A 15,590-nucleotide genomic window follows, 5' to 3' on the forward strand; every position below is an offset into this window, starting at 1 on the left:
GGTTTGGTAATCTTTCTTTGAAGAACAGAAACTCTTTGAACCAGATTGTGAAATGGTCTAGTAAATTGATCGGGGGGGAGCAACAGCTTAATCCTGAGGCAGCTACGGCGAATATCCAGCTCAATCGTAAATGATGAGTTCCACCCTCTGCACAGTGAATTCCGGCTTCTCCCTTCTGGGTGTAGACTTGCCGTCCCAAAGTGCAGAACTAAGCGCTATAGAAATAGCTTTGTTCCAGCAGCCATTATTGAGTGGAACAAGTCAGAGTGCTGATAAGCTTTCCACTGTCTGATGCGTCTATTCTGCGTTGTATTTACCGATTCACTGGAGGATTGGAACCCCTGAGCACTTTTTGCACCCTGCACTTTATACGCTTGTTGTATTTTCTGTGTTTTTAAGTATTGTGTGACTCTCTGCAAACAAATTTAACAAATTTACCAACGGGTACAAATAAAGTAACTTGAACTTGAACTTGATTTGCTCCCAGTCTATTGAAGGTGCAGTCAGTTGTATTTACCTCCATCAGTAGAACATGCAGAGTTTCTCACAGGGCTGGTATTCATTGGTAGTCATGGGGATGGGCTGGTAACAGGATTCACAGCTTTGTAATGGCTTCCTTGACTTGGGTTATCTTTTTGACAAACGCACATATCAGACTCCAAAGGCAATCAGAAGCCTAGAATCAAGACAAGATACTGAAAGTTTTACTGAAAGCTACAAGATACTTACTGAAAGGGCAAGATCAGTTCAGGGCCACAAGCCCACCCAGGCCAGCAGCCAGCAAAGGCCCCACCCCATGGACTCCCAGGAGCTGGGATCCCTGGGAAAGCTAAGCCCACCTCTGGGAAAGACCTCACTGGGCAGTTTGGAGCCTCATCACCATCTTACTAATCATCACTACCTTAAAGACATGTAGAGTTCTACAAAAGGATCAACAAAAAAGACTAACTGCTTTCTGTATTTGACAAGAGGTCCCTCAGAAGTCATCCTTCTCCACTCAGGTAAATGTATGAGTTTATACAGCTCCTTTATTCAACGCACTGTACAGTTGATGCTTCTCATTCACCCATTCTACACACACCGACAACGATTAGCTGCCATGCAGGGCACCAACCAGCTCATTGTTAGGTGTCTTGTGTGTCTTCGACACACCCAGGGTGGGATTGAACCGGCAAATCTGGCAGACGACTTCTCTTACCGCCTGAGCCAATGAGATGACCGCTCTTACCGCCTGAGCCAATGAGATGACTGTCCTTAGCGCTTGAGCCAATGAGACAACAACTCTTACTGCCTGAGCCAATGAGAGGACTGCTCTTACCACCTGAGCAAATGAGACGACTGCTCTTACCGCCTGAGCCAATGAGACGTCTGCTCTTACCGCCTGAGCCAATGTCGCCCTGATCAATGCGTTATCTCAGGCCAAAGAGAGGACTCCTGTGGCTTGTGTCTGGGAGCTGTTTGGCAATGGAGTGTATCGCACTGTTTTATTGTGTCATGGTGGCACTAGGAAAACTATTTGCTTTGTTTTTTGGGTTGGACAAGAGAGGTCTTTGGGCAATTTGTCAAATCCTCTGCATGTGAATCTGCACTGATGTTCCTAGGAATTAATTATGCATGTTTTAATAGTCAAAGCACACATTTTATCACAACAGAAATGTTGTTCACCTGCCAACTTCATCACCAGCCATTTCATGCTGTTTTGAATTGTCCTTGTTAACTTGTATACATGCAGTCTCAACTGAGCATTTAAATATGCTTAAATAAGTTGCCATCCTTTAGGTTTGTCCCATTGGTAGTAGCCCAACATTGTTGATTAAAACGTATATAATATTTAGCCAAAATAAATATAATTTATTATCTTAAATCTTCAGTTTCAAATGAATATTTCTACTTCACATACCTTAGATATGGTTCACTGTGACTTGCACTTTCAAACAGGAAGTTACTGCAGAATGCCATTCTGTGCTATTTTTTGAGTTGGTTTGAATAGGCCTATCCACCCTCAATCAGACCCACAACTACAGAATACAATTATTCATCAGCTGAAATAAATGACCATTGTTTTTTTTGTGAAACAAATCCCTGTAATTTGGACAGATATGAAACCTGAACCTGGTCAGGCTCATTGTCAAGTAGGATATGAGATTATACTAACTGTTTTAAGTTTGTAGTTTCTAAATATAATATATTGTATTATATGTGTTACTTTGGCAATATGACTGTAGTTGTGATTGCAGAAACACAACACAGACAAAAGCACACACATTTTGCCCAAACTAACATGTTAGGGATTCACACAAACACACACATCATTTCGTATTAAACTGAATTGAGAGAGATAGAGAGAACAAAGTGGTTTCATTGAAGGGTTTAAATCATATTTAAAATGTCAGTTTAAATTAATGTGTGATGTAATGCGTAATGTCTGAAATGTAATTGGTATTAAGCATTCGTGAGAAACACCACTCACTAGCCTAGACAATGTAAATGTTAATCAAGTTGTGACCGAAGAGTGAATTTGTGACCCTTATAGTCATAAGATCTGGAGAAAGAACTGGACCCCTCTCCCCCCAATGAACAGCCACACACAGATTTACTCATGATAGAGATTTATAATTGAAGCTGGATTGATTATCATACGCAGTGGGTTTGGACAGACACCAGAGGGTCTAAATGTCGCAGAGAAGCACAAGATTAAAGGCACTGATCTCTGGGAGATCATAGCACTCGTAGCACAGCTGTAGGAAGGCACCAGGAAGCAGAAGCAGAGCAGCCAATCAGGAGCCAGAAAGGGTATATCTAGCACCTCCTGGTGGGTCTCTATTTGACATATATGCCGGTGATTCTGACGTCTCCTGTAAACCAGATTTTACTGTACTGGGGCTGTTCCAGGCGGTTGGGGAACTCCAGCATCTGGCCGTTGTGCAGGCTAATGTAAAACTTGTCATTGGCAAAGGTGATGGACACCTGGAAGAGGGAAGGAGAGAAGGTCAGGAGCGCAGAGTTATCTTACCAAAGAAGAAGGTCAACACCGTCAGGTTCACGTTTAACACACTACGACTGCAGTGAAAAACAATGAAATAACAAGCCAAATGATATAATGATATGTACTTCACACTGAATGAATTGGCTGGAATATTTCCCATTAAGCTTTCCTGGGAGGGTACAGAATATCAGCCCCTCCCCCCTAAAGGTCAATTTCTCTTACATACAGCATTTCTGATCGCCACCGAAAGGGTCAATTTCTCTAACATACAGGACTATGAAGGAATGGTGGCTAAAGATTCCTAGGTGAACTGTCTCACAAGTGGTGCCAATTTACAGGCTGATCCATGGAACACAAGTACAGACGACTGGAAGTCTCCCTGTCTGAGGCCTCACCTCAAACTCCTCGCCCTGCCGGAAAGGAAAGTTTCTTTCATCTATCACTTCAGTACCCCAGAACCCATCCTTCATGGCATTCAGGACGATGACACCTGGGCCAGAGCCTTGAAAGCGAGGGTTGATGTGGAGTGCAATGTTGGAATCAGATTCACCCACATTGATGGCGAAACTGGGAGAAAAAGAGAGACACACAAGGGATGGATGATGGATGACCATGGATGAAGACATCAAGAGATTAAGCAGCAGCATCAAGAGGTCTCGTAGAGTCAGAGGTAGCAGTGACTCACCGATCCGGATTGGGTTTAGGGGCACCGGTGACTTGCAGTCCCATTCCTTGCTTGAAGGAAAGGTTTTGCAACTCCACTCTCTGTTTAAAACAAAGAACCAAAAATAGGACATGTATGGTCAAAACCTAAAACATTCCTTTTGTGATTTTGTGAAGCTGTGCAAATTTATCTGCATTCGGTACACTGACTCTTTCACTTCTCTAAGGCAGTAGACATCAGAAAGTCGGCAATCTGTTCAGAACTAGGACAATTTTCTCAGCAGGCAGGCTGACCTGTCAAACGAGTCTGCTGCATGTTCAGAGTTGGGGCGAGCAATACAATGAGACACAGGGACCTTGCTTTGTTAACTTTTACACAATTAACTGAGTAACTTCTCTCTTAACTGTATCAATTATTCATGCAATTATCTCATCATTCAATTGTGTGGCAGTGGTGTAATGTATACATCATGTAGATACGGGCTAGGAGCTTCAGATAATGTTCACATCAGCCGTCAGAATGGGGAAGAATCCTTTCACTAAATGTCATGTAAAGATCATTTCAATGATAAAACAAACTTGAATTTACTAAAATCAAAGTAATTAGAGGCCTTCTCTGCGTATCATTTGCAGTATTCTCTCGTTTCTATTTTTCTGAGTAATAAAACCAAAATCTTCACTCACACTCATCTTGGCGGTTCAGTTTCTGAGTATTCACAGTTGTGCAGCTCCGATCACAACACAGGTCACAAGTTGCTGGAGAGCTGAAGATCAGAGGTGTTCTGAGTGCCTCTCTCTCTGGGTTCCTGGCCTTATATTCTCTCTGGAGGTAAAGGTGGGGCCAGTTATGACTTGTCTGTTTCGGGATTTCATAACTTCTCAACTATTATTTCTTCACTTCAGAAGAACTCTCACTGGAAATGTAAATATTTGTAATATTATTGCTTCATATTCTGAATGCATGCCATGCACCCATGAGGCATTGAGGCTGCATTATATATGCAAATGTGGTTTGCTTGATAAAAATAATGCAACACTAATTTTTAACATATGTTTTTAAACATATTGTAAACTATTACATGGTCAGTACTGGTCAGTACGTACTGTCCGAGGATGAGATTGAAGAATTCATTAACAATTTGGCCCTTTAAAACTTCTTTTGAAGTGAATGAGATTCACAATATCTAACATCCCTTACATTTTTGCTCGTTATCTGTCACAAGCACAATTTATTCTTTCAAGCAGTTTTCTAACTATATGCATTGAACATATCTGGATACAGATATCCTAGGTTACATTATATTTTTCTCCCACATCATGAATATGTGTTTTTATTATGCGTTTTTTTCAATTACATTAACATTTAAGTTTGCTTTGATCACTGAACAAAATTATTTCTGGTTCTTGTCTTTTTTAGGTGCTTTTCCTGCGCTAGAAAGCAGAATGACTTACGGGGCAAACACTTTATAAGTGACACAGCCAACTGTCACCATTCATCATGAACTGTAATATTTAGTGTCAGACAAGTTAGATATTGTGAATCTCATTCACTTCAAACTTCCACATTTGCATATATTATGCAGCCTCAATGCCTCATGGGTGCATGGCATGCATTTAGAATATAAAGCAATAATATTACAAATATTTACATTTCCAGTGAGAGTTCTTGTGAAGTGAAGAAATAATAGTTGAGAAGTTATGAAATCCCGAAACTAGCCCGTATCTACATGATGTATATACAGTTAAGATGTATGTATACAGTTAAGAGAGAAGTTACTCAGTTGATTGTGTAATAGTTAACAAAGCAAGGTCCCCGTGTCTCATTGTATTGCTCGCCCCAACTCTGAACATGCAGCAGACTTGTTTGACAGGCCAGCCTGCCTGCTGAGAAAATTGTCCTAGTTCTGAACAAATTGTGAGATTGCCGACTTTCTGATGTCTACTGCCTTAGAGAAGTGAAAGAGTCAGTGTACCGAATGCAGATGAATTTGCACAAAAGGAATGTTTTAGGTTTTGACCATACATGTCCTATTTTTGGTTCTTTGTTTTAAACAGAGAGTGGAGTTGCAAAACCTTTCCTTCAAGCAAGGAGTGGAACTGCAAGTCACCGGTGTCCCTAAACCCAATCCGGTTAGGTGAGTCACTGCTGCCTCTGACTCTACGAGACCTCTTGATGCTGCTGCTTAATCTCCGTCTTCATCCATGGTCATCCATCCCTTGTGTGTCTCTCTTTCTCTCCCAGTTTCACAATCGATGTGGGTAATTCTGATTCCAACATTGCGCTCCACGTCAACCCTCGTTTTCAAGGCTCTGGCCCAGGTGTCATCGTCTTGAATGCCATGAAGGATGGGTTCTGGTGTGCTCAAGTGACAGATGAAAGAAACTTTCCTTTCCGGCAGGGCGAGGAGTTTGAGGTGTGGCCTCAGACAGGGAGACTTCCAGTCGTCTGTACTTGTGTTCCATCGATCAGCCTGTAACTTGGCACCACTTGTGAGACAGTTCATCTAGGAATCTTTAGCCACCATTCCTTCATAGTCCTGTATGTAAGAGAAATTGACCCTTTTGGGGGGGGGTGGGGGGGATCAGAAAGGCTGAGGGGAGGGGCTGACATGCTGTACCCTCCCAGGAAAGCTTCATGGGAAATATTCCTGCCAATTCATTCAGTGTGAAGTACATTTCATCATTATATCATTTGGCTTGTTATTTCATTGTTTTTCAGTGCAGTCGTAGGGTGTTAAACGTGAACCTGACGGTGTTGACCTTCTTCTTTGGTAAGATAACTCTGCGCTCCTGACCTTCTCTCCTTCCCTCTTCCAGGTGTCCATCACCTTTGCCAATGACAAGTTTTACATTAGCCTGCACGACGGCCACATGCTGGACTTCCCCAACCACCTGGAACAGCCCCAGTACAGTAAAATCTGGTTTACAGCAGATGTCAGAATCACCGGCATATATGTCAAATAGAGACCCACCAGGAGGTGCTAGATATACCCTTTCTGGCTCCTGATTGGCTGCTCTGCTTCTGCTTCCTGGTGCCTTCCTACAGCTTTGCTACGAGTGCTACGATCTCCCAGAGATCAGTGCCTTTAATCTTGTGCTTCACTGCGACATTTAGACCCTCTGGTGTCTGTCCAATCAATCAATCAATCCAGCTTCAATAATAAATCTCCATCATGAGTAAATCTGTGTGGCTGTTCATTGGGGGGAGAGGGGTCCAGTTCTTTCTCCAGATCTTATGACTAATAAGGTCACAAATTCACTCTACAGTCACAACTGTAGGGGCAACATGGCTCAGGCAGTAAGAGCAGTCGTCTGGCAGGGTTGCCGGTTCGACCCCCCGTCCGGGCTGTGTCCCTGAGCAAGACACCTAACCCCCAAATGCTCCTGACGAGCTGGTCGGCGCCTTGCATGGCAGCCAATCGCCGTCGGTGTGTGAGTGTGTGTATGAATGGGTGAATGAGAAGCATCAATTGTACAGCGCTTTGGATAAAGGCGCTATAAAAATTCCAACCATTTACCATTTACCATTTACAACTTGATTAAAATTCACAGGATTTTCTAGGCTAGTGAGTGGTGTTTCTCACGAATGCTTAATACCAATTACATTTCAGACATTACGCATTACATCACACATTCATTTAAACTGACATTTCAAATATGATTTAAACCCTTCAATTAAACCACTTTTGGTTGTTCTCTCTATCTCTCTCAATTCAGTTTAATACAAAATGATGTGTGTGTTTGTGTGAATCCCTAACATGTTAGTTTGGGCAAAATGTGTGTGCTTTTGTCTGTGTTGTGCTTCTGCAATCACAACTACAGTCATATTGCCAAAGTAACACATATAATACAATATATTATATTTAGAAACACACAGAACACACTACAAACTTAAAACAGTTAGTATAATCTCATATCCTACTAGAGCAGGGGTCGGCAACCCTGGTCCTGGAGAGCCGCAGGGTGTGCTGGCTTTCGTCTCCACCTTAAAATAAGCAACCGATTCAGACCCAAGAAACCAGGTGAGGTGAGTTAACTGTGTTATCAACGGCTTTCATTGATCAATTAATGCCAAGTAACAATGAAAGCCAGCACACCCTGCTGCTCTCCAGGACCAGGGTTGCCGACCCCTGTACTCGACAATGAGCCTGACCAGGTTCAGGTTTTATATCTGTCCAAATGACAGGGATTTGTTTCACTAAAAAAAACAATGGTCTTTTATTTCAGCAGATTAATAATTATATTCTGTAGTTGTGGGTCTGATTGAGGGTGGATAGGCCTATTCAAACCAACTCAACAAATGGCACAGAATGTCATTCTTCAGAAAGGTTTGGTGAATTCTATCATGTTGCAGAAAACCAGTTGCACTGCAGTAACTTCCTATTTGAAAGTGCAATCACAGTGAACCATATCTAAGGTATGTAAAGTAGAAATATTAATTTGAAACTGAAGATTTAAGATAATAAACAATATTTATTTTGGCTAAATATTATATATGTTTTAATCAACAATGTTGGGCTACTACCAATGAGACAAACCTAAAGGATGGCAACTTATTTAAGCATATTTAAATGCTCAGTTCAGACTGCATATATACAAGTTAACAAGGACAATTCAAAACAGCATGAAATGGCTGGTGATGAAGTTGGCAGGTGAACAACATTTCTGTGAAATATAGCCCACATCTGGCATTTCCCTGATGGTTTAGGCTACCTATGAATCTTTTTTCCTAAGAGTTAACAAACATACTGAATAAACCTTTTAGTTCATATTTTCTAATTTAATTTCTGACACAAATATATAGGTTAAATTATATAAAGCATGTTACGATCACAAGTTTATCACAAATCTTAGTTAAAATGAACATATTCAGTCATATATATACTGTCCCCTCCAAAGGTCCCATGTCTGTTGCTCAGTACACCAGCAGTTTCTAACTTTTTCAGTTGTTGAACAAGCTATCCCCAATTAATTCCCCCTTTTTTAAGCTTCAAAATGGCTTACTTTTTCCCAAAGACAGGTCTCTGTCCTCATGTTGGTTTATCATTTCTAACACCCACACATTGCTAAACCCAAGGCTAAAACCAAGGGTAGACATTCAGAACTATTTATTGTTTAACCAAACAAACTAACACGACACATCTGGACAACAAGAAACACCTGTCAGTCAAATGTTCCAATCTTTTGCTCACCTAAAAATAGTCTGAAAAAAGACTGTTTATATCTTGACGTCAAACTCAATTGTCTTCAGTGTATCGCAAAAATAAAGGAATTGACCCTGCTGTTCCAATACCATTGGAGGAAACTGTATGTAAAACAACTAGCCATAACATTAAAACCAACTGCTTAAACCAGCAATGCTTTAAACTGAATTAATATTTCATTTTATGATATGTGTACTTTTATAAGCAGATAATCATGAGTGAATTGCATTCAAAAGTTACATTTTTAAATGAAAATGGAAATCTTGTGAGCTCATGTGTCACGTTTCATGTTTGTCATGTCATGTTTTATGTTTAGTTATTGTCTTGGTTATGTTATTGTCATGTCACATATTATGTTAGTCTAGTTTCACCACGATTTTATGTTTCATGTCATGTTATGTTTCAGGTTTAGTTGTTACGATTTAATTGTTAGTCTTGCCATGTCATGTTATATTGTTTATTGTCATTGTTTTGCAAACGGGTTATGTCACAATTTATGTTCCATGTTATGTTATACTGTTCATTGATTTAACATACACTTTTTCGTGTCTTTCTGCAAACCTTGCATTCCTGCTTTTTCTCTCTCTCTTTCTGTCACTCACACCCTAATTGTTTCAATCTCCCTTGTCTATTTACTAACCTACTAATGCTAGATCAGGATTGGGTAATACTAATATTCTAATCATGTCTTCATGATACCTTACGTTTCTTGTGCATGTCATTTACTAATTTACTAATGCTAGGGCAGGATAGGTTTATTACTAACGATTATTAATTACCTTGTTAACTTGTCAATCCTCCACACCTGATTTCCATTCTCTTGCTGCTCTCAAACTAATTGTCTACACCTGTCTACACCTGTCTACACCTGCATATAAGCTCAGTTTCAAGTCATGTCTGTGTGAAATTGTTTGTCTCCTGTTCGTCAGTGCATTCTTTTGAGCGTTTATACCAAGCCATTGTCTACTCGTTACGATCCAAGCCTGTTTACCGACCAAAGATTATTGACTTCTGTTTTGTTGACCATTGCCTGCCTGTACCACGTCTTTGCCTGCTGTTTTTCGTACTTTTGCCCCGCGGAGCAGACTTCGGTCTTGACCCTGAACCTGTCCCCTCTTCATTGACCCTATCCCCTCTTCTCTTCTCCAAACTATCACAACTGACATTCTCCCATTTGTCACCTCCCTTGTCAACTCCTCCCTGTCAACCCCATCCTCCAAGAGGGCCCACATCACTCCGCTGCTAAAAAAGCCTAATCCCTCCATCATCCAGAACTACCGCCCGGTATCTCTTCTTCCTTTCCTTTCTAAAACTATAGAACGAGCCGCTTCTACTCAACTTTCTTCTTTCTTTTCTAACAACAACCTGCTAGACCCCCATCAGTCTGGCTTCAGATCGGGCCACTCGACAGAGACTGCGCTCCTCTCCGTCAGTGAGTCACTCCATGCCGCACGAGCAGCCTCCCTCTCCTCTGTCCTCATTCTTCTAGATCTCTCTGCTGCCTTCGACACTGTGGATCACTCCATCCTCCTGTCTGCCCTGTCAGCAACGGGCATCTGTGGCACAGCCCTGGACTGGATTGAGTCCTACCTCTCTGGTCGCTCCTTCCAGGTTGCCTGGGCTGGTTCGGTATCGACACCTCGGGCCCTCAACACAGGAGTTCCCCAGGGCTCAGTCCTAGGCCCGCTTCTTTTTTCTCTTTACACTCGCTCCCTTGGCCCTTTGGTCACTGCACATGGGCTATCCTATCACTGCTACGTGGACAATACCCAACTCTTCGTCTCGTTCCCGCCGTCTGATACGCATGTTTCAGCCCGTATCTCTGCTTGCCTGAAGGACATCCAGAGCTGGATGGACAACCACCATCTAAAGCTCAACCCAGGCAAGACTGAAATGATATTCATCCCTGCTAATACCTCTCCCCATCTGGATCTCTCCATTTCCCTCGGGGATACCACACTCACGCCGTCACCCAGTGCAAGGAACCTCGGCATGGTGATGGACAGCAGACTGTCCCTTTCCGAGAACATTGCGGTGGTGACCCGGTCTTGCAGGTTCTTCCTATACAACATACGGAGAATCCGCCCCTTTCTCACCCCCTACTCGACCCAGCTCCTGGTCCAAGCGATGGTTCTGTCCCGCCTGGACTACTGCAATTCCCTCTTGGCTGGCCTCCCAGCATCCGCCATCAGACCCCTCCAACTTATCCAGAATGCAGCAGCTCGTCTGGTCTTCAACCTTCCCAAATACTTGCACGTCACCCCCCTGCTTACTTCCCTCCACTGGCTGCCTGTCATGGCTCGCATCAAATTCAAAACATTGGTGCTAGCCTTCCAAGAAGTTAAGGGGTCTTCCCCAGCTTATCTACAAAAAATCATCACCCCTGCCAGACCTCTTCGTTCAGCCTCCACAGGCCGTTTGGCACCTCCCCCTCTCCGAACCTCCACCTCACGCTCACGACTGCTGTCTGTTCTGGCTCCACGGTGGTGGAACGAACTCCCTGTTGAGGTCAGAACTGTAGAATCTCTCCCCACCTTCAAACGCAAGCTGAAGACACACCTCTTCAAGCAGCACCTCTCCCCATCCCTCCCTACCTCCCTGTGAACCTTAATTGTTGTCTCTGTGACTTGCTTTGTGTATCGGTATTTTTTAGTTGGCTAGGTAAGCAGTGTTTTGATAGTTAACTTTGGTCACTTTTGCTCTGTTTGTTTGTTTCTTGTTTAAAAAAAATAAAAAATAAAAAATAATTGGCCCTCGTCCTTATCTTTGTTGTACAGGTAGCAGTTCAAATTGTACTTCCCTCTAGGGTCTTTCAGCGAACTTATCCCTGGTTATGGGTATGCACTTTGTTGTACGTCGCTCTGGATAAGAGCGTCTGCCAAATGCCAATAATGTAATGTAATGGAAGGCCAAGCAGCAGAGTGTTGTCCAGGTGGGAAAAGACCATTAAATGCAGAATAACGTATCTGTCCGCATTATCATCAAACATGCCTCTGTCTTTTCTTTCTTCATAATTGATTCAAGGAAATGTTGAAACTGGTTGTGGTTGCCAAGGTATTTGTGATTTAAGCATTTTCAATCGGCATACAGAGTCTTCCTTTTTGGACAATAATAATATTTAATCCAGACTGATCAGCAGGGAAGCAGGGAAATGGGGATGTTCCTCCCTCCTAATTTCCTGGTGTGGATGGTAAACTCATGGATTGTTCTGCATGGTGATGTATCAGCCAATGATTATAATGTCAATTTAGGGGGTAACCATGTGAAGTCTATATCACAAACACTGTTCCCTCACAATGATGCCCCCATTTTCCAATGGCATTACGGGTGGTTTCATGAACAGAGGGAAGATGTTAGCACATTCCATGGCCTCCACAAATGCCGTTTCTGGACCTCACTGAACTTTTAAAGGGAGATCTAGTGTGGAGAGGGACGTAGGTTTCCCATCCTTAGTGCTTCAAAGACACAGAGACAACTTGCAGTTGTTCTAGTGATTCGCTAGCAAGATTACAAAGAGCTGAAATTCAAGTTTATGCATTTGTTATGCTACTGTTATCTGTCTTAGTTTATTATCGTCATTCTTGTAATTCATTATTTTTCATATTCATGTCTGGTGTTCTGTGTACATTCATTAGTCTTTGCACTCGTCTTCCCCTGTGATGTCTGTCTGAATGTTTCTGATCCCGAGTCTCTCCCCCTGTCTGCGTGCTTCAGTATTCAGGTGGTTTCGGAATTTTCCGTTTTCCCACGATTCCTTCTGTCTGGCTGTTCTTACTTCCTGCTTTCTCTCCATTTCATGTTTGTAGATAGCGCTAATATACTAAGCCCAACTAACATAGAATATGTACAGTACTAATTATATTAACACACTAATATGTTCGCCAAACTAACAAACTAACGTTCACTAGTTTTGGGTATTTGTAATTTAATCACGTAACTAACTTACTAACGCATCTCCAGTTTCAATTCTGTTCTGTAACTCCGCCTCCCTATTCTATCACTGATTACTTGCTTAGTTTCCGTGAAGTGTTCGCACCTGTCTCTCGTTATCACTACATCTCCCGATTCTGTGCAATTGTCTACTCCCTAGTCCAGATCCGTGTGTCTTTGTGAATCCAGTCCGCGTTTTCATTTCCCCCTCGTTATTGTGCTATTACCCTTTCATGTGTCTCACCTGATGTTTATTTGTTAGACCGCCCTCACTCCCATGCCCTGCCTAGTTTGTCTCATTCCCCTGTGTATTTATACCTGTCCTTTTCAGTTGCACCTGGCTCGTTCTTCATATCCTGCTTTTTCCAGCCCTTTTGCTCCCTTCCCCCTGTTCTAGCCCCCTTATACCCAAGCCCTTGCCCTTGTGGCATTCTGCCTTGTTGATTTTTATTTTGTGGATTCTTGTGTATGAGATTTGTTTCCTGGATATCTTGTGTATTAAGTTTAAAATCTTGAAGAGTGAGATGAAACTTTCATGTTCAATATTTAGTTTAGTTTATTTTCATTGTTGGGGAAATTCCCTGGAATTGCCTGGGTCCCTGGGTCTTGCAAGCAACCTTTCCCGTTTAAAAGAACCCAGTTCTTTCACAGCAAGGAGAGCTACAATAATACAAACTTTATTAATACCGCAGCAAAACAAAGCACGGAGAATGCATCACACCAATGTGAGAATACACTCTAGATTTTAGCAGACAGGGTGTCTATTATTATACCATTACACATCCTAAGTTATCGCATGAATACACTACGGTGAAAGCCAATCATCTTTATACAGTGTTTCAGTACTTTTGAGACTCCTGGGCCCACATCTGCTCTTTAAGTCATGTAACATTTGTTTTGCAATTAACATACTGTTACAGCAACTAGAAAGCTTACATTTACCATCCGTCTTTCCTCCTTAGGCTGGTTAAGGAGGAACCGACCTTGGGTGCGATTCCTCCTCATTATTTTTTATCATAATCAAGCACATGAGCGCACCCAAAAATGGGAGAGTGTTCTGATTTATCTCCGCATGTATGCCTATATCACGTAAGCACTCACCCCTCCCTTACATTTTTGCTGGTTATCTGTCACAAGCACATTTTATTCTTTTAAGCAGTTTTCTAACTATATGCATTGTACATATCTGGATATATATATCCTAGGTTACATTATATTTTTCTCCCACATCATGAATATGTGTTTTTATTGTGCGTTTTTTCAATTACATTAACATTTAAGTTTGCTTTGATCACTGAACGAAATGATTTCTGGTTCTTGTCTTTTTTGGGTGCTTTTCCTGCGCTAGAAAGCAGAACAACTTACGGTGCACACAGTGACACAGCCAACTGTCACCATTCATCATGAACTGTAGTACTTAGTGTCAGACAAGTTAGATATTGTGAATCGCATTCACTTCAAAAGAAGGTTTAATTAAAGGGCCAAATTGTTAATGAATTCTTCAACCTCATCCTCGGACAGTACGTACTGACCAGTACTGACCATGTAATAGTTTACAATATTTTTTGTCCTCCTCTGTTTTAAGCAGGATGTTGAGGTGATAAACATACCCCTTTATGCAGCAATGAATCTGGTTATCAAGGGTGTCCCCAATGATAGGTGAGTCACAGCTGCCTCTGACTCTATGAGACCTCTTTATGCTGCTGCTAAATCTCTTGATGTCTTCATCCATGGTCATCCATCATCCATCCCTTGCGTGTCTCTCTTTCTCTCCCAGTTTCACCATCAATGTGGGCAAATCCAGAGACATCATTGCACTGCAATATAATGTGCACTTCAGCCAGGGCGCTGACCAAACCGTCATCAACGTGAAGTGCTTAAATAATGGCACAGTCATGGAAAAGCTCATGGTAACTGCAGTCCCTTTCCAGCCGAAGATGCCGTTTGAGGTGAGTCCTAGGACAGGGAGATACTGAGTTGGAGGTGAGTCCTAGGACAGGGAGACACTGAGTTGGAGGTGAGTCCTAGGACAGGGAAACACTGAGTTGGAGGTGAGTCCTAGGACAGGGAGACACTGAGTTGGAGGTGAGTCCTAGGACAGGGAAACACTGAGTTGGAGGTGAGTCCTAGGACAGGGAGACACTGAGTTGGAGGTGAGTCCTAGGACAGGGAGACACTGCGGTGGAGGTGAGTCCTAGGACAGGGAGACAGTCCCTTACAGTCACTTACAATCCCTTACAATATTATGTCATTATTTTGTTTCTGTGAGTTTACAGTAACATATTGTAATGATTACTGTACTGTACTTCTACTTTTCTTTCGGTGTTTTTTTGTTGTTGTAAAAATCCACAATAGCAAAAAATATATAGTATATAATTGTCTCTGAAGCCTTTCTATTTATGTGTTCATTGAAATGTGAGTAGATGTACTGTCCTGGAACAATCTTTCACAGAAGCCTGTATGAAATTTTTTTAAAGGTATACAAAGACAGCAGTGTTTTGTGTGAGGTACATCAGTGTGTTGCTGTTGCTTTGAAAGAGTAATTAAAATGGTGCAGGCGTGTATAATTCTGTTGCAAAAGTGCCATTTTGAAAAAGGATTGTTATGTTTTGATTTCAAAGTTTCATTTTGCCGTAGAAGTGAGAGTCTTATTTGGCTTGTGTGGGTTTTGACACAATGAGTCAAATTCCGCAACAAGTGTAAAAGCAATTGAAAAAAACTGTAAAAGGACACGCTTCTGATTGGGTGAAATGTAAAATTTCCATGTCACTGACATTCTGGTAGAGAGATATCCCAACCAATCTCAA

At 42.0% G+C, this 15,590-nt stretch overlaps 2 protein-coding genes across 2 annotated transcripts; one reads left to right on the top strand and one right to left on the bottom strand.

Annotated features, from left to right (window-relative positions):
• Window positions 1–2,626: 2,626 nt before the first annotated feature.
• LOC133138024 (beta-galactoside-binding lectin-like) lies at window positions 2,627–4,429 on the bottom strand. The gene is made up of 4 exons (XM_061256496.1): window positions 4,334–4,429; window positions 3,672–3,751; window positions 3,382–3,553; window positions 2,627–2,967 (listed from the first exon to the last, which is right to left on the bottom strand). Exons 1-4 carry the CDS (start codon window positions 4,337–4,339, stop codon window positions 2,821–2,823), a joined length of 405 nt encoding a protein of 134 aa, XP_061112480.1. The 5' UTR covers window positions 4,340–4,429; the 3' UTR covers window positions 2,627–2,820.
• A 663-nt stretch (window positions 4,430–5,092) lies between these two features.
• On the top strand, window positions 5,093–6,613 carry LOC133136674 (beta-galactoside-binding lectin-like). Its single transcript, XM_061254321.1, has 4 exons — window positions 5,093–5,104; window positions 5,705–5,784; window positions 5,892–6,063; window positions 6,467–6,613. Exons 1-4 carry the CDS (start codon window positions 5,093–5,095, stop codon window positions 6,611–6,613), a joined length of 411 nt encoding a protein of 136 aa, XP_061110305.1.
• Window positions 6,614–15,590: the final 8,977 nt, after the last annotated feature.

This window comes from Conger conger, chromosome 9 (genome assembly GCF_963514075.1).
Source record: "Conger conger chromosome 9, fConCon1.1, whole genome shotgun sequence".
Taxonomy (NCBI): domain Eukaryota; kingdom Metazoa; phylum Chordata; class Actinopteri; order Anguilliformes; family Congridae; genus Conger; species Conger conger.